The sequence below is a fragment of the Electrona antarctica genome, assembly GCF_951216825.1.
Source record: "Electrona antarctica genome assembly, chromosome: 8".
NCBI lineage: Eukaryota > Metazoa > Chordata > Actinopteri > Myctophiformes > Myctophidae > Electrona > Electrona antarctica.
The window spans coordinates 19353908-19381625 of record NC_136789.1 but is presented as its reverse complement, the minus strand read 5'-3'; the positions used below and the strand labels follow the sequence as shown (position 1 = coordinate 19381625).

The 27718-nt window shown below is 47.1% G+C and overlaps 1 protein-coding gene across 1 annotated transcript in view; it reads left to right on the top strand.

Annotated features, from left to right (window-relative positions):
• Positions 1 to 27718, top strand: part of LOC306928648 (beta-1,3-glucosyltransferase-like) — a gene marked incomplete at both ends in the record, with an annotated part of 64845 nt that overhangs the window by 24565 nt on the left and 12562 nt on the right. Inside the window, 6 exons of the mRNA XM_079508918.1 lie at positions 13279 to 13355; positions 13702 to 13813; positions 13969 to 14105; positions 15339 to 15402; positions 15919 to 16038; positions 24946 to 25015. Of these exons, the coding sequence (XP_079365044.1) occupies positions 13279 to 13355; positions 13702 to 13813; positions 13969 to 14105; positions 15339 to 15402; positions 15919 to 16038; positions 24946 to 25015 (580 nt within the window). The remainder of the gene's footprint in view (positions 1 to 13278; positions 13356 to 13701; positions 13814 to 13968; positions 14106 to 15338; positions 15403 to 15918; positions 16039 to 24945; positions 25016 to 27718) is intronic.

The following is a 27718-nucleotide window of genomic DNA, read 5'->3' as shown; positions in this document are numbered from 1 at the left end:
ACGCACGTGCGCCGCGTTCATGCACGCACGCCGCAGGCTGCACAAACTTATCCCAGTGCAGTACAGTACAAGACAACTCCTATAGAATCAATGTCCACTATAGTTTAACCGCCTAACATTACTAAACTCCTGGTTAGAACACACTGACCCAGTCTCACACACACACACGCACACACGTGCGTGCACGCGCACACATACCGTGTTCATGCACACATGCACCGCGTTCATGCACGCACGCAGCATTCATGTGTGTTGCTACGTGCTAGGCTAACGTTACTTTTTTTGAGTGGTAGGCTGCACGCATGCACACACGCGCCGCGTTCATGTGTGTTGCTACATATGCCACTCACCCCTGGGGTGTTAACATCTCCAGTTCCCTGTGCTTTGCTGTAGTTTAGTAACTTTTGTAGCTGTTCCGTTCACAGCGTGTGTGCGTGGCTGTGTTGCTGCCTCTGTTTGTAAACAGAGCGAGCAATATGCGCATCACATGATCACAGGAAGAAAATTGTACATTAAAAGAAATATATTTCGTCTATGCCTCTCCTCTCAAAATTGTACAATAAAATACATATATTTCGTCTATGCCTCTTTCTCTCTCTCTCTCTCTCTCTCTCTCTCTGTAATTAGCAGGCAACAGTGCAACTCTGTCTCTGTCTCTCTCTCTCTCTCTCTGTAATTAGCAGGCAACAGTGCAACACTATCTCTCTGTCTCTGTCTCTCTCTCTCTGTAATTAACAGGCAACAGTGCAACACTATCTCTCTGTCTCTGCTTCTGGCACAACAGCGCCACTTTTGCCCCTACTGGTACTCATAGTCACATAGTCACACACATAGTCACATAGGTTGTATTATATAGAAATTTCACGAAATACCTTTCGTTTATGGGTAGGTTTCCTTCAAAACCTAGCTGCAGAACATTATTTTATGTACTCCCAGGACAGAAAATTCTAGAATTTTCGCTGTCCTGGGCTCTAAGGGTGACGTAGGAAGCCACGCCTATCCCGTATAGATACCTGCGTGGCTACGTCAGCCCTCATTCAACTTTTCTTCTGCTAAGCTGCGAGAACGAACTTTAACATTCCAGTGTGTGCAGGGTAATATATCTCGCAAACTCGGCCGAGAGATTAATTCTTTAGGACCGTGAGATCTCTGGCACACTCTCGAAGCAAACAGAAGGATACTTCTCGAGAAAAAAAGCCGAACTTCGACACAAGTGAGTTCTAGGCAACTTGTTGCTACGCTAGCTTGTCGGAAAAACAGCTCGCGCCTCTTTTTCTCTCTCGCTAAAGCTAGCGTTTGTTAGCTTAAAGCTATCGATAGTTAGCTTAGCGCTACTAGGCAGATACGCCTGTGGTCTACTATTACACGCCACGAGGAAGATAAACCTGTGGCTGTTAAGCACTCGGACTCCTCTCTCTACAAGCTACCATGTCGCTGACGAGGGAGACCCAGCCCGGGGAAAGACGCCATCGACGACAGCCGGTGCCCGCCGACTGTCAAGAAGGCCCCAAACAAAAGACGTGCTCCACCTGGGGATGCGGGTGCATGCCCGTCGGGCAAAGACGGGCATGACGAGTGCATGTATTGTCTCGGCCTCACCCACACCCGTGAGTCCATGGAGGAAATCGGTCCCGTTTGCCTCCATTGTGAGGAAATGGACGACGACGTCCTAAACAACAGGCTCGGACGTGTCCAAAGGTATTATGACAACTTTGCCGCCCACGGACTCCGAGAGAGGAGCCCCACTCCTCCCCCGCGACGAGCTCGCATACAAGTCCCGCCAAAGGGGCTTTGGCCCCGCGTCACCACCGGAGAGGGACAACGAGCTACCCCGAGACAGAGGCTCGACTACTCGGGCAACAGAGCCCCAACCGGAGCCTCTTCTTCAAGAGCAGCACCTACCGGCGCTAGCCGAGACAGGTACGCTACTTCAGCCTCTGCAACCAGGGCTCACGAGGCCACTGATTACGAGGCTCATGGCGCGAGGCCAAGGGATACCTTCGCACCGCGCCGCTCTTCCCCAGCTCCACGTGCTCGACAACACGTCGTGCAGGCCACCATTGAGTGCCCGCCCAGACATACAGCTAGACGCAGACAGCCTGCTGTTGCACCCAGCTATATGGTGGACCGCCTGGACCCTTCCCCAGACCGCGCAATGTCTCCCGGTGGGGAGCATTGGACTACCAGGGAGGAAGGGGAGCTTCGTGATGACGAGCTCCCTTCCTTCCAGGAGCAACTCCAGGACTACCACGTCCTGGACGAGGCCTACGCGGACGAGCGAGATGGCAATGATGACCTCTCCCCCGGGGACTACGTCAGCACCACTCGTCGGCCCTTCGACGACCTGGATGCCATGGACATACAGGAGCACCAGCAAGCCAGGGCTCCTGTCCCCCCGCCTCCTGTACCCCCCATGGATGACTCCAATATCTATGAGATTTACAGGAAGGCTAGTGCACGTTGTAACCACACATGGCCTAAGTCAACTGTCAAGGTACTACCATGGGAAGGCAGGACTGATGAGTCCGCCCCCCCCCCTGCACCTAGAAGACAGAAGCTCCCTATGGCACAGGGCTTCGAGGAGGCCATGATGCACGCCTGGGACGAACCCCTCCTGAAGGTCGATTTTCCCAAGGCCAGCGCCAAGGGGCCCAACGACATACCAGATAAACAAACCCTCGCCATAGACTTCATGCCAGCTATGGACAAGGCTATAGCGGCCTACCTGGCCAACCCTGCAGCTCCTAGAGTGGATCACCACGTAAAGGAACCGCAGCTCCTGTCCAGCAGCGTGAGGGAAGCCTCAAAACTGAACAAGTGGCAGTATGCACACATGTCCTTCGTGGCGAAGGCCCTCAATGCAGGAGCACTTCTCCAGGGTTCCATGAAGAGCCTCCTCATTGAGATGGGACAGAAGTCCATTAAAGTCCAGCTAGCGGAACTGCCAGAAGACCTGGCCGAGTTACGCCGCCTGAATCACGAGATGGCCACCCTCCAGAGGGACTCCACTCTCCACAACGCCAAGGCAATGGCATGTTCCATCCTCCAGGAGAGATGGCGTTGGGTCGATCAGACCAGCGCCATCTCCCTGGAGACAAAGAAAGAGTTTGTGGCTGGAAATATCCACCCAGACAGTATGTTTAAGGACGCTCTGGCCAAGATGTCAGAAACCATCCAACAGCTCGAGTCCTCCACCAAGACGATGAAGGCGCTCGAACCGCTGGCCAACCAGGCCGCCCCGGTAGGCCGCCCCAAGGCTAAGAAGGCACCCTGGAAGGCCAAGACCGATGACAAACCCAGGTCCCAGGACCGGAGCGGAGATAGACAGCGACAGCCTGCAGGCCGAGGCAGAGCAGACCGCCGCACCTCTCCGCCGCCCTACAAGGCCAGGAGCGCTCCCAGAGGCCGAGGCCAGGGGAAGCGCAAATGACCTGCCCGGGCCGGGTCATCTTCCCCACCACACTCAGAGTTCAAGGCCAGAGGTGGGGATCACAGATCTCACCTCAGAGCCTGCGCTGAAGCGCTTAAAGGGGCCTATACACAGTGCCGTGAGCACCGTTGTACAGACCCCGAAAATTGTTATGTGCAATTCACATGTGTATGTTTTTCCACGTTGTTCAATAAAGAAAACAAAAAAACAAAAAACACAAAAAACAATAAAACCAACTCTGAAGGGCATAGGCCCAGTGGGAAAGATAACCCACACTGTGACAGCTTTAGCTGTCACAGGCCAGAAACTCCACGCCAATTTTTTCCAAACTCAATACCGAAAAAATTCACTAGAGGGAGACATTTCACACAAGGTAAGTCTTCCCCTAGGCAGGCCATGCACGACGCTGACAAGCACAGGGAACCCTTTGTCACGTCATCTGTCACAATGGCGGATATCCGGGGCTTCCCCGTGGATAATCCGTACAATTCAGACAGGATACAGGCTACAGTTCGCCTCGAAACCGCCCACTTCCAGGAAAATTATTTTCTCAGAAGCGAGCGGGCAAAAGGCCGCCATTCTGCAAGAGGAAATCAATTCATTAATGCAGAAAGGCGCCATCACAGAGGTGGCCCTCGACCAATCAACTTTTTACTCCCGCTATTTCTTGGTAAAGAAAAAGGGGGGCGGACTCCGTCCCATTCTAGACCTGAGGGCATTGAATCGTCACTTAAAAAAGCTGCGATTCAAAATGCTTACTCCACCAGTCCTCCTACGCCTAATTCGCGAAGGGGACTGGTTTACGTCAATAGACCTGCAAGACGCATATTTCCACATTCCGATTTACCCGCCGCACAGAAAATTTCTGCGCTTCGGGTTCAGAGGAAAAGTGTACGAGTACACAGTCCTTCCCTTCGGAATGTCACTGAGTCCCAGAGTCTTCATAAAGTGCACCGCGGCAGCTATCGCTCCGCTCCGACAGCAAGGGATCCGTCTCGCTACATACGTAGACGACTGGATCCTACTTGCAGACTCTCCACGAGAAGCACTGTCGCACACACATCGTGTGCTCAGCCACCTCGACTCGCTTGGGTTTATAATAAACCACGAGAAGAGCATGCTTATGCCAACACAGTCAATAGACTTTATAGGCATAACACTGAACTCAATCTCTTACACGGCCCGCCTGAGCCAAGAGAGAATAGACGCAACACTGCAGTGCGTGGCGTCATTCAAAAGGGGACGCTCGATTCCTTTTCATGCATGCCTCCGGATGGCGGGGTTAATGGCCTCTGCGGTCTATTTAATCCGCCTAGCAAGGCTACATATGAGACCTTTCCAACGATGGATAGGCTCTCTACATGTACCAATGCACCGTCGGCACCAGAAGGTAACAGTAACATCACAATGCATACTAGCCCTTCAATGGTGGTCAGACAGGAAAACCCTCTCAGAGGGCGTCCCCATGGGAAAGCCTCTGATCAGGAAAGTCATCACCACAGACGCCAGCATGACAGGCTGGGGAGCCACGATGGAAGGACTCACAGCCAGAGGTTTATGGTTGGGGCCACTACGTGCCCTTCACATAAATTACTTAGAGCTCATGGCAGTCTTCCTCGCCCTGAAACACTTCGAGCAGCGCATCCTGGGTTGCCATGTCCTAGTCAGGACAGACAACACCACGGCCATGTGCTACATCAACAGACAAGGTGGACTCAGGTCCCCTCGTCTTCATCAACTGGCTCAGAAACTGATCCTGTGGTGCAACACACGCGTCCTCTCAATAGTAGCGTGTCACGTCCCAGGTCTTCTGAACACAGGGGCAGACCTGCTGTCCAGAGGACCTCTCCGCTACTCAGACTGGTCACTACACCCTCATGCAGTGGCCCAGGTCTGGAGCAGGTTTGGGAAATCCAAGGTGGATCTCTTTGCCACAGAGGAGAACACGAAGTGTCCCCTCTTCTTCGCAATCAGGGGACCATCAACGTTGGGGCTAGACGCTCTGTCACACCAATGGCCCAAAACCCTTCTCTACGCCTTTCCCCCGCTATCCCTCATCAGCCCCACTCTGGACAGAGTGAGGACTCAGGGTCTGAAGGTGCTCCTAATAGCCCCGTCTTGGGGGGTCTGGAGGTCGGAAATAACCCCTCTCCTCTACGACCAGCCGTGGAGAATTCCCCTTCGAGCGGATCTCCTCTCTCAAGCGAGGGGGGAGATCTTCCACCCTCACCCCCAGGACCTAGACCTATGGGTCTGGCCCGTCAAAGGGTGATGTTGACTGCCGTGGGTCTACCTCCGAACGTAATCGAAACGATTCAGAAAGGCAGAGCCCAGTCAACAAGGGACCGTTACGACACAGCCTGGCGCGTCTTCGAGCATTGGTGCTCACGAAGACCAGACCAAACAGTCCCCTACCAAGCCTCAGTGATCGACGTCCTGTCATTCCTGCAGGAGCTCCTAGACAGCGGTCTAGGCCTCTCCTCAGTCAAGGTCCATTTGGCGGCAATTTCTGCCTGCCACCCGGGCTTTGATAACCAGATGGTGTGGAAGCACCCGCTGGTAAAACAATTCATGAAGGGTGTACGCAGGGAACATAGGACATGCAGATCCCTCGTTCCCTCGTGGGATTTGTCCCTGGTTCTAAAGGCTCTGGCTACAGCACCCTTTGAACCACTACAAACCGTGAGCCTCAAGCTCCTAACCCTGAAGGTGGCTCTCCTGATCGCACTCACGACAGCAAAAAGGGTCAGCGACCTACATGCGCTCTCGATCTCTCCAGACTGCATGAGGTTCGATGAGGGGTCGACCAAGGTCACCCTAAAGGCAAACCCCGCCTTCATTCCCAAAAATGCTCTCTCAGTGTGTGTGCCAGTGAACCTACAGGCTTTCCATCCCCCGCCGTTCTCCTCTGACGAAGACAGCAGGCTTAATTGCCTCTGCCCAGTCAGAGCTTTACGCATATACGCGGATAGACTGGCTCCTTTCAGACAAGGAAGCCAACTGTTCGTGTCCTGGGGTGCCAGGACCAAAGGAAAGCCCGTCACGAAGGTCACTATCTCTAACTGGATAGTGGAAGCCATCCGTCTGGCCTACACTAGCCAAGGCGTGGATTCCCCTCAAGCCCTGAGGGCCCACTCCACAAGAGGTGTGGCAGCTTCCTGGGCACTCTACAAGGGTGTCTCCATTCAGGAAGTCTGCACAGCAGCAAGCTGGTCTACACCCTCGACTTTCGCCACATACTATAACCTAGATGTGGCAGCGCCTTCGCTAGCGCACGCGGTCTTGGGGGCCGCTGCTCAGTAAAGCATCAGGGCAGCATAGCGCTGCCTCCTGCTCTCCACAAGGACTAGGTTCTGGACCCAAAAGGGTCCGAGCCCCTCCCAAAAGGTTTACCTGGGACCCACTGGAAGTTCAGGTCACGGGAGTTCATAAAGTCCCATAAACGAAAGGTATTTCGTGAAATTTCTATATAATACAACGTTAAAGGTTACTTTAGTAACCACGGTTGTATATATAAATTGAACGAAATACCTTTCGTGGAACGCCCTTCTGTTCTCTAAAGCAGAAGAAAAGTTCCGAATGAGGGCTGACGTAGCCACGCAGGTATCTATACGGGATAGGCGTGGCTTCCTACGTCACCCTTAGAGCCCAGGACAGCGAAAATTCTAGAATTTTCTGTCCTGGGAGTACATAAAATAATGTTCTGCAGCTAGGTTGTATTATATAGAAATTTCACGAAATACCTTTCGTTTATGGGTAGGTTTCCTTCAAAACCTAGCTGCAGAACATTATTTTATGTACTCCCAGGACAGAAAATTCTAGAATTTTCGCTGTCCTGGGCTCTAAGGGTGACGTAGGAAGCCACGCCTATCCCGTATAGATACCTGCGTGGCTACGTCAGCCCTCATTCAACTTTTCTTCTGCTAAGCTGCGAGAACGAACTTTAACATTCCAGTGTGTGCAGGGTAATATATCTCGCAAACTCGGCCGAGAGATTAATTCTTTAGGACCGTGAGATCTCTGGCACACTCTCGAAGCAAACAGAAGGATACTTCTCGAGAAAAAAAGCCGAACTTCGACACAAGTGAGTTCTAGGCAACTTGTTGCTACGCTAGCTTGTCTGCACAGCAGCAAGCTGGTCTACACCCTCGACTTTCGCCACATACTATAACCTAGATGTGGCAGCGCCTTCGCTAGCGCACGCGGTCTTGGGGGCCGCTGCTCAGTAAAGCATCAGGGCAGCATAGCGCTGCCTCCTGCTCTCCACAAGGACTAGGTTCTGGACCCAAAAGGGTCCGAGCCCCTCCCAAAAGGTTTACCTGGGACCCACTGGAAGTTCAGGTCACGGGAGTTCATAAAGTCCCATAAACGAAAGGTATTTCGTGAAATTTCTATATAATACAACGTTAAAGGTTACTTTAGTAACCACGGTTGTATATATAAATTGAACGAAATACCTTTCGTGGAACGCCCTTCTGTTCTCTAAAGCAGAAGAAAAGTTCCGAATGAGGGCTGACGTAGCCACGCAGGTATCTATACGGGATAGGCGTGGCTTCCTACGTCACCCTTAGAGCCCAGGACAGCGAAAATTCTAGAATTTTCTGTCCTGGGAGTACATAAAATAATGTTCTGCAGCTAGGTTGTATTATATAGAAATTTCACGAAATACCTTTCGTTTATGGGTAGGTTTCCTTCAAAACCTAGCTGCAGAACATTATTTTATGTACTCCCAGGACAGAAAATTCTAGAATTTTCGCTGTCCTGGGCTCTAAGGGTGACGTAGGAAGCCACGCCTATCCCGTATAGATACCTGCGTGGCTACGTCAGCCCTCATTCAACTTTTCTTCTGCTAAGCTGCGAGAACGAACTTTAACATTCCAGTGTGTGCAGGGTAATATATCTCGCAAACTCGGCCGAGAGATTAATTCTTTAGGACCGTGAGATCTCTGGCACACTCTCGAAGCAAACAGAAGGATACTTCTCGAGAAAAAAAGCCGAACTTCGACACAAGTGAGTTCTAGGCAACTTGTTGCTACGCTAGCTTGTCGGAAAAACAGCTCGCGCCTCTTTTTCTCTCTCGCTAAAGCTAGCGTTTGTTAGCTTAAAGCTATCGATAGTTAGCTTAGCGCTACTAGGCAGATACGCCTGTGGTCTACTATTACACGCCACGAGGAAGATAAACCTGTGGCTGTTAAGCACTCGGACTCCTCTCTCTACAAGCTACCATGTCGCTGACGAGGGAGACCCAGCCCGGGGAAAGACGCCATCGACGACAGCCGGTGCCCGCCGACTGTCAAGAAGGCCCCAAACAAAAGACGTGCTCCACCTGGGGATGCGGGAACACGATGTCGGGCAAAGACGGGCATGACGAGTGCATGTATTGTCTCGGCCTCACCCACACCCGTGAGTCCATGGAGGAAATCGGTCCCGTTTGCCTCCATTGTGAGGAAATGGACGACGACGTCCTAAACAACAGGCTCGGACGTGTCCAAAGGTATTATGACAACTTTGCCGCCCACGGACTCCGAGAGAGGAGCCCCACTCCTCCCCCGCGACGAGCTTGCATACAAGTCCCGCCAAAGGGGCTTTGGCCCCGCGTCACCACCGGAGAGGGACAACGAGCTACCCCGAGACAGAGGCTCGACTACTCGGGCAACAGAGCCCCAACCGGAGCCTCTTCTTCAAGAGCAGCACCTACCGGCGCTAGCCGAGACAGGTACGCTACTTCAGCCTCTGCAACCAGGGCTCACGAGGCCACTGATTACGAGGCTCATGGCGCGAGGCCAAGGGATACCTTCGCACCGCGCCGCTCTTCCCCAGCTCCACGTGCTCGACAACACGTCGTGCAGGCCACCATTGAGTGCCCGCCCAGACATACAGCTAGACGCAGACAGCCTGCTGTTGCACCCAGCTATATGGTGGACCGCCTGGACCCTTCCCCAGACCGCGCAATGTCTCCCGGTGGGGAGCATTGGACTACCAGGGAGGAAGGGGAGCTTCGTGATGAAGGGGTAGAGGGGAATAGGAAGGATAGGAAGAAAGAATAGAAGAGAGATAGACAGGGTGGGCTCCATGGAGGGGCCTGGTCCACATCTGGTCCAGGTCGTGCACTGTGAGGCCGGGTCCACGGTCACACTTCTGGTGGGCTCCATGAAGTGGCCTGGTCCACGGTCACACTCGGCAGTCAGTTAGGGGTTAATATTAGAGGTCCACGGAACTGCGAAGTAGAGGACAAAAAGAGACTCCGGGGAAGGATTCCCCGGATGTTGGGTTAGTGGCAGGCCTTACTGGAGCCTATACAGTGTATATTACAAGCACTGCTGGGAGACTGCTGGGCTCCATGAAGTGGCCTGGTCCACATCTGGTCCAGGTCGTGCACTGTGAGGCCGGGTCCACTGTGATGGTGGTCAGACAGGAAAACCCTCTCAGAGGGCGTCCCCATGGGAAAGCTTCTGATCAGGAAAGTCATCACCACAGACGCCAGCATGACAGGCTGGGGAGCCACGATGGAAGGACTCACAGCCAGAGGTTTATGGTTGGGGCCACTACGTGCCCTTCACATAAATTACTTAGAGCTCATGGCAGTCTTCCTCGCCCTGAAACACTTCGAGCAGCGCATCCTGGGTTGCCATGTCCTAGTCAGGACAGACAACACCACGGCCATGTGCTACATCAACAGACAAGGTGGACTCAGGTCCCCTCGTCTTCATCAACTGGCTCAGAAACTGATCCTGTGGTGCAACACACGCGTCCTCTCAATAGTAGCGTGTCACGTCCCAGGTCTTCTGAACACAGGGGCAGACCTGCTGTCCAGAGGACCTCTCCGCTACTCAGACTGGTCACTACACCCTCATGCAGTGGCCCAGGTCTGGAGCAGGTTTGGGAAATCCAAGGTGGATCTCTTTGCCACAGAGGAGAACACGAAGTGTCCCCTCTTCTTCGCAATCAGGGGACCATCAACGTTGGGGCTAGACGCTCTGTCACACCAATGGCCCAAAACCCTTCTCTACGCCTTTCCCCCGCTATCCCTCATCAGCCCCACTCTGGACAGAGTGAGGACTCAGGGTCTGAAGGTGCTCCTAATAGCCCCGTCTTGGGGGGTCTGGAGGTCGGAAATAACCCCTCTCCTCTACGACCAGCCGTGGAGAATTCCCCTTCGAGCGGATCTCCTCTCTCAAGCGAGGGGGGAGATCTTCCACCCTCACCCCCAGGACCTAGACCTATGGGTCTGGCCCGTCAAAGGGTGATGTTGACTGCCGTGGGTCTACCTCCGAACGTAATCGAAACGATTCAGAAAGGCAGAGCCCAGTCAACAAGGGACCGTTACGACACAGCCTGGCGCGTCTTCGAGCATTGGTGCTCACGAAGACAAGACCAAACAGTCCCCTACCAAGCCTCAGTGATCGACGTCCTATCATTCCTGCAGGAGCTCCTAGACAGCGGTCTAGGCCTCTCCTCAGTCAAGGTCCATTTGGCGGCAATTTCTGCCTGCCACCCGGGCTTTGATAACCAGACGGTGTGGAAGCACCCGCTGGTAAAACAATTCATGAAGGGTGTACGCAGGGAACATAGGACATGCAGATCCCTCGTTCCCTCGTGGGATTTGTCCCTGGTTCTAAAGGCTCTGGCTACAGCACCCTTTGAACCACTACAAACCGTGAGCCTCAAGCTCCTAACCCTGAAGGTGGCTCTCCTGATCGCACTCACGACAGCAAAAAGGGTCAGCGACCTACATGCGCTCTCGATCTCTCCAGACTGCATGAGGTTCGATGAGGGGTCGACCAAGGTCACCCTAAAGGCAAACCCCGCCTTCATTCCCAAAAATGCTCTCTCAGTGTGTGTGCCAGTGAACCTACAGGCTTTCCATCCCCCGCCGTTCTCCTCTGACGAAGACAGCAGGCTTAATTGCCTCTGCCCAGTCAGAGCTTTACGCATATACGCGGATAGACTGGCTCCTTTCAGACAAGGAAGCCAACTGTTCGTGTCCTGGGGTGCCAGGACCAAAGGAAAGCCCGTCACGAAGGTCACTATCTCTAACTGGATAGTGGAAGCCATCCGTCTGGCCTACACTAGCCAAGGCGTGGATTCCCCTCAAGCCCTGAGGGCCCACTCCACAAGAGGTGTGGCAGCTTCCTGGGCACTCTACAAGGGTGTCTCCATTCAGGAAGTCTGCACAGCAGCAAGCTGGTCTACACCCTCGACTTTCGCCACATACTATAACCTAGATGTGGCAGCGCCTTCGCTAGCGCACGCGGTCTTGGGGGCCGCTGCTCAGTAAAGCATCAGGGCAGCATAGCGCTGCCTCCTGCTCTCCACAAGGACTAGGTTCTGGACCCAAAAGGGTCCGAGCCCCTCCCAAAAGGTTTACCTGGGACCCACTGGAAGTTCAGGTCACGGGAGTTCATAAAGTCCCATAAACGAAAGGTATTTCGTGAAATTTCTATATAATACAACGTTAAAGGTTACTTTAGTAACCACGGTTGTATATATAAATTGAACGAAATACCTTTCGTGGAACGCCCTTCTGTTCTCTAAAGCAGAAGAAAAGTTCAGAATGAGGGCTGACGTAGCCACGCAGGTATCTATACGGGATAGGCGTGGCTTCCTACGTCACCCTTAGAGCCCAGGACAGCGAAAATTCTAGAATTTTCTGTCCTGGGAGTACATAAAATAATGTTCTGCAGCTAGGTTTTGAAGGAAACCTACCCATAAACGAAAGGTATTTCGTTCAATTTATATATACAACCGTGGTTACTAAAGTAACCTTTAACGTTTTGAAGGAAACCTACCCATAAACGAAAGGTATTTCGTTCAATTTATATATACAACCGTGGTTACTAAAGTAACCTTTAACGTTAACACGGACATTGCTGTTCCTTGGAGTGGTTGCACCACTCAAAAATATACCGGCACAACAGCGCCACTTTTGCCCCTACTGGTACTCATAGTCACATAGTCACACACATAGTCACACACATAGTCACATAGGTTAACACGGACATTGCTGTTCCTTGGAGTGGTTGCACCACTCAAAAATATACCACAACAAAGTACACTACTACTTGAGTATAATGTACTTGTTACTTTACACCACCACCCATATCATAATGGAAGCCCTGTTGACGCATCGCTCCGGTGCACGGCAGCAGTGCCAGTGCAGCATCTACATACTGTATGTACATACTGTATGTACGTACGTACATTATACGTACGTACGTACGTACGTACGTACGTACGTATAATGTACTTGTTACTTTACACCACCACCCATATCATAATGGAAGCCCTGTTGACGCATCGCTCCGGTGCACGGCAGCAGTGCCAGTGCAGCATCTACATACTGTACGTACGTGTATAATGACAGAATGACCAGTGGTGGACAAAGTACTCATGTTTCTTACTTGAGTAAGTATTGGCATCAAAATGTGCTTAAAGTACCAAAAGCTGCTCTGCTCTGCTCATTGTGCAGAATGTCCCATTTCAAGTTTTCAAATGTATAAAACTGTTTTAACTGAAAATAGCCGCAATGCGTCGCATAGCAACACATTGGGAGCATGTAGATCGGCTATTTTCAAATGGCTGAAATGTATATAGGACTGAAGTGGTTAAAGTACGATTTGTAATAATAATCAAAAAAAGTAACTAGTAACTAAAGTTTTAAAATAATAAAGTGGAGTACAATATTTGGATCTGAGTAACTAACTTAACTAGTAGTGTAGTAGAAATAAAAGTATTGGAAATTTGAAATACTCAAGTAAAAATTGTACGTAAGTACAGTACTTAAGTCAATTTACTTAGTTACTTTCCACAATGATGACTAACAGTAAACATTGTCTTAATCCATCTAGGGAGTTCCGCGTGTCCTCCTTCTGCATGAGCTGTCTGAATACGAAGGCGATTGGAGCATCTTACCTGCTCTACCTCGGTGAGTAGCACATGCACATACGCGCACGCACGCATGCACGTACGTGCAGTCGTGCACGCATGCACTCACATCAGGGTGAAATAATACAAAATGTGAGTTGCCATCCATCATAATGGATTGCCTGGTTTGGATTGCCCAATGTTTCTCTCAGGAGAAGTTTTTTTCCATGACACACTTTTTGTTTCATCACTTCCAATTTAACTTGTAACTCCTGTATAACTTTCTCCTGACAGCCCTTTTATTTTATTTTATTTTGTTTAGTCGACCTGAATGTGGCCTTTCCATGACCAAACTAATGATAGAGATATAATAGACTAAAGAAGCTTCTCATTGGTTATCTCTCCAGCCTCTCAGCCCTGTGTAGCCAATCAGCGTCCTGGTTTCTGTTCTTGGAGGAGGGAACTGGAGTCAGGCTGGCTGGTCTGATGAATGTCTTTAACAGATACAATGCAAAGGAGGTGACGCACGCACGCACGCACGCACGCACGCACGCACGCACGCACGCACGCACGCACGCACGCACGCACGCACAATCATCTATTCATGACATGTTATATTTTGTGGTTCCATTTAATTTGCATTGCAACGGCCTGTGTTCTTTTTGGCTGGTTAGGACTGGTTCTTAGGGAAGCGTGTACAAGATGACGAGGCGTCGATCATCCACCACTACGCCTTCTCCGAGGACCCCTCGTGGTTTGGTTATCCTGACGCGGCAGCTGGCTGGGCACTCAGCGCTGCTCTGCTGCACAGGCATGTGTTGACCCGTAGACCCATTCAGACCTGAGGCCCATTCTAAAAATGTCTCGTTTTTGTATGAGTATACTAGTCCTTACCCGTTCTGAATATATGAACAGCAAATGATGTCCAGTGTGGCCCGTGTAATGTGATGTAATAGATCACATTACTGATAGGGGGGGAATTGTTTACAGATGGTCTTGGGAAGTTGGGTTGGGCACAAAAGTAGGCTAATTAGTAGGCTAGTTTATTTTGCAAGAAAATGCTGCAGTACAATCATAAGTACACCATTGATGTGTGATGTAAATGTGGTGGTGATATTCTGCCCGGAATGTGTCGTTCGTGAGCTACTGAGCCAGCGTTGGTCATTGCATCCGTCTATGTATTTTTGTCATTGTGTTGTTCCGACGGCACGGGATCTGTCTTCCCCGGATTATAGTATTCATATGTTATGATCCAACAGATATAAAAGTGCACAGTAGTGTAACTGTTGCCAAGGCAATGCCCCGTCCGGGTGGAGTTAAACCCTGTTGTTGTTGCGTGCTAACGGTAGGCGGTTAAGAAAACGTCTCCATTTGGCCACCCCGAGTCCCCGACAGATAAGCATTCCGTTATGATGGAGCTGTTCAGTGTGTCACGCAGCCACACTGTGTGCGCGCAGGGCTGTAACCTGTCGTTGTCAGTGTCCAGGCTTTCAGCGTGCATGTAGCTCATGTGTACGGCACGGCGAAGGAGGTGGTAGAGGAGGGAGCGGACAGTGTGGTGTCGAAACAGATGTTGCGCGGAAAACTGTGTCCCAGTATTAATCAGTGTCCGTCCCAAAATGCATTTCACTGGTGACACTGGTGACACGTGATTTCCGGGGAGATGAGTTGTTTTTGACGCAAATTAATTTAATTAAGATGATTGTTAGAATGTTTGGCGTGTGTAATGCGGGGCAGATAAAGGTTGGAGGACAGGGCTGTGCGGCGCTAGGTTCCGTGAGGCTGTCCGTGTGTTGTGGTGTTGTGAGGAGGCGCTTTGCTCTATGTGGAAGTGGACACACACACACACACACACAGTTAAATTAATTAACTGTGTTTCAGTTAATTAATTTAACTGAAACACAGTTAAATTAATTGGAAACAGCAATATATCTGTAAGCCAGGTATCTTATAACTTATAGAGTACAGTTGCATGCATGCGGTATATACTGTTTGTGAAGACGTGAGTAGTTCTGTGTTCATCTTTTCCTTTCTTATGTTTCAGACTCGCTAAACAAGTTCAGCATGAGCCGCTGAAATCTGACTTCACCATCGACTTGAAACACGAGGTACAACCTGTGAAAGCACTGTTCTTCTGTTCAGGAGATGAATGCTAGCTTTGATATATGATGTCTGCTACAGGAGCACACTTTTCCTAGCACTCTAAGGCCCTCATTTATCAATGGAGTGTATATTCTGCTTTAAATTCGAGTGTGGGTTTTGGCATACACTCACATCAAGGTGGCATTTATCAAGTGATCCTATACAGCTGATCCTAACGTCAATTTGGTCGGAGCTTTGATAAATGTCACGGGTGCAACCGACCATCATTTAAATAACACGCCCTTAAATATTCCTCGAAATGCCCCGATTTTATGACAACTGGAATACGACCAATAAGCCAATAAGAAATAGTTTACCTCTCTCACCTTGCTGCCTGTCCGCACGCACGCACCTACGGTTGTGTTCTCTTCGTTTTTGCCTGGACGTCAAATCAGAATATGTAATATGTTCATGACATGTAGTGTACGTATTTTGTCAATAAAAACCTAAATAAAAATCCCCCCCCTCTCTCTCTCTCTCAGATTGCTGTGTATATTTGGGCAGAGGGCAGTGGTTCCAGTCTGACCGCAGTATCAGAGTTCTGTGCTCGGCAGATAGACCGTCATTGTGTCACTACCTTCACTACCTACCTGCCTGACTGTGTATGTACTACAATTCAGTGTTCATTTAATTGACTACAAGTATGTTTGTCGACTACCTACGAAAACTAAAACTAAAAATGAAGCTATGGTGACTAAAATCAAGACTTTATTGACAATTTCATCAATAAATAAAAACTAGACTAGTGAAGAAAAGATCCAGTTTATGTTTGGTTGCACTCTGACTTTGCGCTCTAAAGCTAATCTACAAGCTCACAAACCAGAGTAAAACTAAACTGTCACGATGACTAAAATATGACATAACTAAATGGAGTTTTATTCAAAAGACTTACTAAAACTATATCAAAATTTGCTGTCAAAATCAACACTGCTACAATTTACAATTTAGGCAATAGCAGACACTCTTATCCACAGAGACTAAACTTATTTTTGTACCATTTGTACCAAGAATGGTTGCTGTCCATGTAATGTAATATCTTTTTTTCATTATCTTGTTTTATTTATGCAATTGCAAGCTGATAATACATATGTTATTGTGGATGAAACGGCTCCCTCCCTCCCTCCCTCCCTCCTTCCCTCCTTCCATCCCTCCTTCCCTCCCTCCATCTCTCCCTCCCTCCCTCTGTGCTTCACCAACATTCAAAAGTGATGAACTATTGTGTCCAGCACGACTTGCCCACTCGGCACTTGCTCGCCTTGGGCACTTGAAGTGAGGTCAGCATAGTGGTTCTACAGTATACAAGCAAGTCAGTGAATTCAACACCTCAATTTGTCAATATTACAATGAAAAAATACTTTTTTTAGACGTTTTATTTTTAAAAAGCAACTACAGTTCCTTGTATCAAGTAAAACAAACAGACTGAGCAACTTTCACTTTGACTTAAAGGACCACTTCACCACTTTTCAACCTATCTTCATATAATAGGTCCTCACTAATAATCATGATAAAATGGCACGATTTTTTTCTACTCAGTCTGTGTATCATAGGAGGGCTGTGGGCAGTTTAGAAACCGTCTTCCAGTGACATGATCATTAGGCAGATGTTTTTTTAAACAAGATTCTTTTTACAAAAATGTTTAGATTTTCATTATCGTGAGAACGATGGCTTCCATTTTCACATTGCAACTTTTCAGAACTAGAAAGCCTGCAGTTTCTATTAGCTTGTATTCCCCATCGATGATGTCACTGGAAGACGGTTTCTGAACTGCCCACAGCCCTCCTATGAGACACAGACCGAGGAGAAAGAAATTGCGAAGGAAAATGCGAGGAAAATGTCTAGAGCCCCGGAGAGCCACCTCAATCGCTTCAGAGATTAAGTTCCATTCCACTTGGGAGAGTTGAAATTGCATTTTGTGACATTTCTGGGACAGTGGTGAACTGAACTGCCCACAGCCCTCCTATGAGACACAGACCGAGGAGAAAGAAATTGCGCCATTTTTTCATGATTATTAGTGAGGACCTATTATATGAAGATAGGTTGAAAATTGGTGAAGTGGTCCTTTAACTTGTGTACTTTGTCCACCACTTGAATACGTTGTGTACCCAACGGAAAGCTGAGTAAGGTCAAAACAAGTAAACGATGTACTCAACATTTAATACAATTATAATTTGAGGCTAATTTAAGGAATACTAATAGATACAGTCCCATGTCGAAAAATGTGCATCAGACAAGTAGAATGTCAGAGATTCCTCAAATTACAAACCAGGAACCGAGCATCAGTCTAAACCAGGGGTCTTTAACAGGGGGTCCGGGACGAGGGTCTCCTCAGAGATACTGCAGGTGGGCTGCCAAATCTTTGTCCGATAGGGACTTTTATTTTGTTATTTTTACACGAACCACTTGAATCCTCGCATCCATATTCTGGGGGGGGACATTCGGTGAAAATAGCATATCTACAAGCTCACAACGTGTCTGCGTGTATCCAATATATAGTGGGGGTCCCTGCTTCATCTCTGTCTCAGCTAACAGGCCCCATATGTCTTCTAATCTAGACCATCAAAACGATTTACACATTGAAATGACAAGATTCCAAGTAAACAATGAGCGTAGCGTCTGTCTAAACTTCTTTTGTTTATTGTCCATAGGCTCTAACAGCTGCTAAGGAAAATGTCTAGAGCCCCGGAGAGCCACCTCAATCGCTTCAGAGATTAAGTTCCATTCCACTTGGGAGAGTTGAAATTGCATTTTGTGACATTTCTGGGACAGTGGTGAAATAAGGAGATTCATTGTGTTCAAAGTTCCATTCAGTTTGGATAGAAAGTTTGGAGCGCACGATGCTGTGTGTGTGTGTGTGTGTGTGTGTGTGTGTGTGTGTGTGTGTGTGTGTGTGTGTGTGTGTGTGTGTGTGTGTGTGTGTGTGTGTGTGTGTGTGTGTGTGTGTGTGTGTGTGTGTGTGTGTGTGTGTGTGTGTGTGTGTGTGTGTGTGCTGTATGCTCTCATACGTAGACTGTTCTGCTGACTTGCTTCGCCAAGTTTGAGTTATCTGAGAGCGGGCCACTCGCCAGGCAACAAAATCCACAATCTACATAAATTCAACCTGACAATGACACCACTGTGCTCTGAACTGCTGATCCACAGATTGGTGTGTGTGTGCACGCTACATAACAATAGAAAGACCACAGAGGAGTAGAAAGTCAGTTATCCAAAGCAAACTTATGAGTTTCATAGCAGTGAGAATTTAATAAAATCCTCACTGCTTGAATCCTCCACACGCACATTTCTGTGTTGTCACTGCTGTTGTATCCTACTGACTCACCTGTCAGTGAGGAGCCCGAGCCCCCACCTCGCAGACATAGAGCTTTCGTCCTACTCCTCCTCCCCAGCGTTCGCCGCTGACATGTGCCGCCCCCAGCCTGTAGGGGTAATGACCGAGTATGTAGATTATTCTCACTGCACCAGAAAGATCCACTGCTTCCTCCGTATGCTTTTGGAAAATAGTTGGCAATAAAGTGCACCGTGACTCACACTCCAGATCAGCGTCATGGTCCCCCTTTAAGCACTCCGTGTCTAGACTGACAATTTCCTCACCATTGAAATCCATCAGGAGAGACATGCATTTCATGATTGCCTAAGTATATCTTTGCTCTTCAACAGAGACCGAAGGTCATAATGTTCAACAAGGCTCTAATGTTGACTGATGGATGTAACCAAGAGACAGAGACAGAGAGACAGACTTATTTTGTACCATTTAGAAGAATTGTCCATTTAATGTTATATCTTCTTTTCATTATCTTTTAATGTTCTCTTGTTTAATGTATTGCCCGGCTCGTCATTGGTGTGGTCATTGCACTGACAAAGGTGTGCTAAATAACATACAAAAATTCTAGGAACAATGAACAACCAGAAAGGCATCGTTTTCAGGATGGCGTCCACGGTGGCTATAATTAGCTAAAATGCCTATAAACTGGGATATAATGTGTAAAAAATCATAACAATTATGCACTTCGTAACTACTTTTTGAATTTTGGGATGGTGTTAGGTATGGGCATAAGGTTTTCAAAAACCATTGCAAACGAATTTAGCTCGCCCCCTAGTGGTCGGTTTGCAATGAAACCACTATTCAGTATATGGTTGGAACCCCAAATAATTGATAGAAGAGATTTTTCAATGGATTCCATTGGGTGTGCTAAATAACATACTAAAAGTTTACGGAAAACGAACAACTTGAAAGGCATCGTTTTCAAGTTGGTGTCCACGATGGCTGCCGGGAACATTCCAAAGCAAACCGACCACTATTAGTTTGCGATGGTTTTTGAAAACCTTATGACCATACCTAACCACATGCCAAAATTCAAAGAGCAGTTACCAAGTGCATAATTGTTATAATTTTTTTACATTAATCACAGTTTATACATTTTAGCTCCCGGCAATGTGATCATAACAATTATGCACTTGGTAACTGCTTTTTCAATTTTGCTCACGCCAATTTTGCTCACGCCCTAGTGGTCAGTTTGCAATGAAACCATAGGCATTTTAAGCTCCCGGCAGCTCCATCGTGGACGCCATCTTGAAAACGATGCCTTTCAAGTTGTTAGTTTTCCGTAAGCTATTAATATGTTATTTAGCACACCCAATGGTAACAGAATCCATTGCAAAATCTCTTCTATCAATTATTTGGGGTTCCAACCATATACTGACATATCTAATAGTGGTTTCATTGCAAACCGACCACTAGGGGTGAGCCTAGCGACACCCCACAATATATTAATAGAGACGGCACCGGATTTCTCCTCCCATCCACTTGCCAGTTGCTCAAAAGCGCATGAGGCGATTTCACTCCTCCTAGGAACAGAGTGCATTCTGGGATTGATTGGGCCAAACACATGAACACGCTGGCCGTTGACTATCATTGCACGCGTTCACGTATGAAACAGCGTTCACGTGTCATCATGAACATGCGCAATGATAGTCAACGGACCAGCACGTTCATGTGTTTGGCCCAGCGCTGCAATACCAAATTCGGCCACTATGTCCATTTCACCTCAGGGTTTCCCCCGGGTGCCGTCTCTATTAATATATACTCTAAGCTTGAAAGGCATCGTTTTCAAGATGGTGTCCACGATGGCTGCCGGGAGCTTAAAATGCCTGTTTCATTCCAAAGTTGCAAACCGACCACTAGGGGGCGAGCCAAATTAGTTTACCCACTCCTTTTCTTTTTTTCTGGAGATGCAAGGAATATGTAATGTATTCAATATAGCGCCGTCCATGGCAGCTGTGGTAACTGCATTTGTAACTATATGTTCACCAATAAATTCCTAACATGTTTTACATGTATGGCAATAAAGGCTTCTGATTCTGATACAACGTTGTACACAGATCAGTGCAGTTATAAGTAAAAACAGGAATTGGCCTGTTATAGCACCACCGTGAGGCTGATTTTAAGTGGCATTTTGTCCTTGACCTAGTGGGAAATGTACGTGCAACATTCGATGAGTATCTGTAATTTGACTCAACTTGTGTACTTTGTTCACAACTCAAATACGTTGTGTACCCGACGGAAGGCTGAGTAAGGTCAAAACAAGTAAACGTTTACTCAAACTTTTAATACAATAATAATTGGCTTCAACCCTCCAGAGCCTGTGAAGCAACACGCATCCCACACATACAGGACTCTCTCTCTTGAGAGAGATGGGGGGGGGGGGGGGGGGGGGGGGGGGGGGGGAGTTGGAGAAGAGGGAAAGAACAAGGTTGAAGAAAAGAGCAATATTAATGGTAGTCTGGAGACTTGGGTGGTGTGGAATGATGAATGCAATGCTATACACAACATGAAAATGATGAATATCGGTTTGTGTGTGCGTGCGCGTATGTCCATCCATTTGGGGACATAGGGGAGCTACAAAGTGATGGAAACGGCACTAGAGGGAACACTATTGGGAAGGAAAGACAATCTGACAAACTGTTCCGATGATGAATGATTCCACTAAGTCCCAAAACATTCTCTTAAGTTGTATCAGCCAGCCAGTTGACATAGCTATAGGCACACCGGTTACACATGGTTTAGGTTAGGTAATGGTTCCGTTCCACTGTCCTGAGGTGCCCAGCGCGGTTGTGTTGTGGGTTATAGCTTGTTACGTAGACAGCTCTAGAATTGCACTTTATGTAGTCATAGCACTTTATAGTACACATATATAATGTATTATATAGTATAGTATGTATAGTTAACATAGATACTCCACTGTTATGTTCTTAGTTGTCTCCACCAGGCCGAAGGCATGGGGAGAGAGTATGTTTTGCACTCCGTCCGTCCGTCCGTGTGTGTGTGTGTGTGTGTGTGTGTGTGTCCGTCCGTCCGTCCTTCCGTCTGTGACCAGCTAATCTCCGGCACCGTTAACCCGGTCGATGCCAAATTTTGCACTCACACTCCCTGGATGCCAACGATGAACCTCTGCCCCAAAATTTCCAGAACGGCCTGTTATAGCGCCACCAGGAGGCCGCTTTGTGCAAAACAAGTTTTTGGACAGTACAACTACAGATTTTGTCCAAACATCACGCAAATTGGTACACAGTCTCTCTAGAGCCATTCAACGAAACGGGTATTTCAGATTTCTCAGACTCCATCCTAATTGCCTAAGATTGGCTTCCAAAGTTCGCAGGAGTGCTCAGTTTCAAACAAAATGCTGCAAATCATGAACACATCGTGTGATTTCCGTGAAATTGTGCACACACATTCCCACTAGGCCGAGGAAGACATGCTAAATGAACATTTTCAACTCAGCCTCATGGTGGCGCTATAACTGGCCAAAAAGTGTTTTTACCTCTAACTGCATGGATCTGTGGATAACTTTGTATGCCAACTCCCTAGAGGCCAAGGAAAAACCTTTGCCTGGAATTTTTCACATCTGCTCTTTATAGCGCCACCAGGAGGCCCACATATGTAAAACACATTTTCTAATATTACTCCTTCAGATTTTATCCAAATTTCACGCAAATCGGTACATATGCTCTTCATAGTCATGTGATCAAGACGGGTTTGTTTGATTTCTCATAATCCACCCTCATTAGCTACGATTGGCTTCTAAACTTTTCAGGAGTAGCCCGCTTTGTACCCGTTTTGTACAAATCGCCACAACTACTCAACGCAGCGTCCGATTGTGGTGCAACTGTGCATGCATATTCCCACTAGGCTTTGGAAGAAATGCCACTTGACAGTTTTCAAATCAGCCTCATGGTGGCGCTACAACAGGCCAAGCCACGTCACACACACACACACACACACACACACACACACACACACACACACACATACACACACACACACGTTTATATTGCTCCTAAACATTTTGCCAAACATCACACGCACACACTCCTATCCTCCTGGTGGAGACCTGTGCCCAGAAGGGCACTTTTTCTAGTTTACGCATGATTCATGATAACTACTTTTTATATATGTGATGTATGCCATGCTTTTGTTATTGCTTAATGTAAGTCGCTCTGGATTAAGAGCGTCTGCTAAATGCCTAAATTGTAAATTGTAAATTGGTTCTGACAGTGTCAGTCTTGCTTGTGTGGTGGTTTACTTGCCATGTTGTTTATGATGTTTCTCACAAAATGCGTCCTTTGGCCGGTGGCTGTCACGATGATCACAAATAATGTGCAAACTCGCACATTATTTGTCATTATCGTGACAGCCACGCCACCACCAATTGATCTATAGCTAAGCCCCTCCCCAAACTGCTATGGTCCAATCACAGCTAAGCACAACATGGGTTAGACAAACCTCTCCACCAATAGTTTTCCTATATGATAAAACATTGTTTTAAAAAAGAAATGTCACGCACATATTTTCCAGTGCATACGGTACATAGGCCTTGTTGACGGATTTTGAAGAGATTTTGAAGGTCTGGTTCCAAAAATGAACCAGTATTTAATGTGTAAAATCCATGATATTTACATTGGAATGAATGAGCCCGGCTGGAAAGTGTCCAAGTGGGAGAGGGCGGGGCTTAGCTAAAGGTGAATTAATCTGTTTGGCTGTGAGTTTATGTCCGGGACACACAGACACACAAGAGACCAACAGACAGATAAAGATGACTAATTCACAACAATGGGCGAGGCTCACTCCCTTTCAGCAGTTATCATACCCAGTACGGTACATAGATAACTATTATGTTCTCTTTTACTGAGACAGATTGCACATTATATGGCTAGGTCTATTTCAGGCGGCCAGGCCAATCTTCCTAAGGTCTTCAATGCCGTTTTTATTGGTGATTAAATGCAAATGTTACCTTCCCCACCATTCCCATCTATTGGTGGCCTGTTGGGGTCCCTGGACCCCCTGTTGAAGACCCCTGCCCTACAAAATATACTTATTTCTACAATGACAAATCATCCCAAAATCAGGACTCCAGGGTTAATGTTAGCATCTAATAAGTGATATTATCAATCAGAATTCAGAATGATCAAAGATACTGTATATCAGGGGTCATCAATATGTCCGTACACGGACAAATGTGTCCTTGGCCTCGTCCGTGGCAAATTCTAGATTTTGTTTCATTATAATGTTCTTATTTTGATCATAAGTCCCAATTACTGTATGTCACTCAGGAAGGCGTACAGCTCTTCACTCTGGGAGTCATCATTTAATTGTAATTGTCTGGTGTGCAGGGAGGGTGGGTTGATCAGCCTGCTAGACCATTCAACAGATTTGATTCAGACCGTTTCTGTTCTTTAAAGATAGCTTTCCAAACCATAGCGGAGCCTAAGAAAATTATACATTTGATTCAGTAAAGGCTGACAATTTCACAGGATCACGCCTGCATACTGCTAGGCCTGTCAGATTGACCACGCCGACCCCTACCTGCCTCTCATTGAAAATTAATTACTAGCTGCGTCAGTTGCTTGCCGTTGTCTTAAAAAAGCATGACATAATAAGATCACCATGGCTTTGTCGATATAGAAATAGCACAAGTTCTTCTTTTGCTCGCGGCTTCACAATTTGCTTCAAAGTCAATAACTGTGGCGCTCGGGTGGAGGATATTAATTTGTCACTGCACGACGTGCACGTACTCTATGGGCTAGGGTGGCACCTGTCAGTGTTGTGCCGCAGGAGCAGGATGGAGATGCAGGTGCTATGTCCTCCCGGTGGGGGCTCCTCACTGGCAGGACGGTGAATCAGTAGGATACAACAGCAGTGACAACACACAGAAATGTGTGTGGGGAGGAATCAATTGGCATAACGACTTAAATTGTAGAGAAAATGGGGTAAAAAGTATAAAGGAAATAAAAGATATAATGTAAGATGGCACACATTTCACTGTCTGCCTCTCGATGGGGAGGACTTCAAGTCAAGTGTGTGCGCAGCCTCCCTAACTGCCTCCCTAACTGCAATTTCCAAGCCGATTACAGTGTATTATGCTCTGTACCTCTGAGGTGTGTGGGTGTGATGTGCGTCTACAGTTCCTTCTATCTCAAATCTACTATTGTTTTGATTTGATTTTCATCTTCTCTAGGGAAAACCAGTAGAGAAGGACAAGCTGTTTGTTGCTGTGAAAACTTGCCAAAAGTTCCACTCTGATCGAGGTATTTGTATGTGTGTGTGTGTGTGTGTGTGTGCGTGTGCGTGTGCGTGTGCGTGCGTGCGTGCGTGCGTGCGTGCGTGCGTGCGTGCGTGCGTGCGCGCGTGTATGCACATGTGTGCATGCGACCATATGCATGCGTTACGAACATTTCTGTGAAACTCGCTGTATGACTACAGCTGTATTGAATATTGTATTTTTAAAGTGCGTTTTTCTTTTGATTGAAACCTTTATTTCAGGGGAATCCAATTGAGACCAATGTCTCTTTTTCAATGGCGCCCTGTATACAAACAAAGAACATTTACAGCAATGATTTTACATACATGACAAACACACGGTACAAAAAGATATAATACAAAAACACATACACCAGAAAACAGAATCAGAATCTTTTTATTACAAAAAACAGGTGCATACACCTTCTTCTAGTGTGAGGTCAGTTAAAAATCTTTTAAAAATAGCATATGAAACAAGGACATCCAGCTTCAACTTGTCTTGACAGATATTCCATAGATGTGGAGCATGCACCCTGAAGGCAGTATATCCTAGTTTAGAAGAGGTTTTTGGTACCTTCAACAAAAGCCTATCTTGAGATCTGGTACCATAACTTGAGGTATTGGGTTCTAGCAGCTTTGTCAAATACAGGGGTAGTTTGCCAAGTAGTGCTTTGTAAGTGAACAGGGTAGCATGTTGTTTCCTTCTAAGTGCCAGTGAAGACCATTCTATACTGATGTGTATAGCGTGCAGTGATGGGTTCTGTAACTTGCTCCTGTGAGGCTGTGATAAAGCGAAGTGTGTGATAGATTGCACCCATTACTACTAATTAAAATGTCAGTAGTATGCATATACAAAATATCTCCATAATCAAATATTGGCATGATTGTTGCTTTAATTATCCTCTTTCTATTCTCTTTAGAAAAGCATGATCTATTACGGTAGAGGAAGCCAATTTTAGGTTTAATTTTCTTTGATAGACTTGCTACGTGTGTTTTGAAAGAAAAATCCTCATCTAGCCAGATTCCTAGCCAGACCCACTCAATTTGTGCCCCCCTCAGAGACAGTATGGGGTCACCTGTTTCCATTTTTGTTTTATTTGAAAACAACATATATTTTGTCTTGCCTACATTTAGGGAGAGCTTAAGACCCGCTAGTGCTCGCTGAATAATATTAAAAGCAGCCTGAAGGTTAGCTATAGCTTGTCTACTGGATGGAGCAGAGGTATAAATAATTGTGTCATCCGTATATAAATGAGTTTTACAGTTCATAATATTCTTTGATATTTCATTAATGTAAATGGTAAATAATATGGGTCCAAGTATGGATCCTTGGGTGACTCCTTTTTTTACATCTAAGAAGTTGGATTTAACGTCTCCAACCTTGATAAGTTACGCGTTAAGTTATCTAACCATAAGACAAGCCCAAAAAAGTTCACACAAGCCCGACATTCATAAATCATCTGCTTTGCCGGAGAGAATTGATAACCCAAACCCTTCTTCCTTACTGTATTTGCAGTACGTGTTGCTTAGACACATACATCTGAACATTTTATGAAGTCTCACAGGAACCTTTTGTCCAATTTTAGTTTATCTACTTTTGTCCGATGTGGGTTTATCTTCATGACAGAGGGACCATTGTGCTACAGGTTTATCTTCATGACAGAGGGACCATTGTGCTACAGGTTTATCTTCATGACAGAGGGACCATTGTGCTACAGGTTTATCTTCATGACAGAGTGACCATTGTGCTACAGGTTTATCTTCATGACAGAGGGACCATTGTGCTACAGGTTTATCTTCATGACAGAGGGACCATTGTGCTACAGGTTTATCTTCATGACAGAGTGACCATTGTGCTACAGGTTTATCTTCATGACAGAGTGACCATTGTGCTACAGGTTTATCTTCATGACAGAGGGACCATTGTGCTACAGGTTTATCTTCATGACAGAGTGACCATTGTGCTACAGGTTTATCTTCATGACAGAGTGACCATTGTGCTACAGGTTTATCTTCATGACAGAGTGACCATTGTGCTACAGGTTTATCTTCATGACAGAGGGACCATTGTGCTACAGGTTTATCTTCATGACAGGGACCATTGTGCTACAGGTTTATCTTCATGACAGAGGGACCATTGTGCTACAGGTTTATCTTCATGACAGAGTAACCATTGTGCTACAGGTTTATCTTCATGACAGAGGGACCATTGTGCTACAGGTTTATCTTCATGACAGAGGGACCATTGTGCTACAGGTTTATCTTCATGACAGAGGGACCATTGTGCTACAGGTTTATCTTCATGACAGAGGGACCATTGTGCTACAGGTTTATCTTCATGACAGAGGGACCATTGTGCTACAGGTTTATCTTCATGACAGAGGGACCATTGTGCTACAGGTTTATCTTCATGACAGAGGGACCATTATGCTACAGGTTTATCTTCATGACAGAGTAACCATTGTGCTACAGGTTTATCTTCATGACAGAGGGACCATTGTGCTACAGGTTTATCTTCATGACAGAGGGACCATTGTGCTACAGGTTTATCTTCATGACAGAGTAACCATTGTGCTACAGGTTTATCTTCATGACAGAGGGACCATTGTGCTACAGGTTTATCTTCATGACAGAGTGACCATTGTGCTACAGGTTTATCTTCATGACAGAGGGACCATTGTGCTACAGGTTTATCTTCATGACAGAGTGAC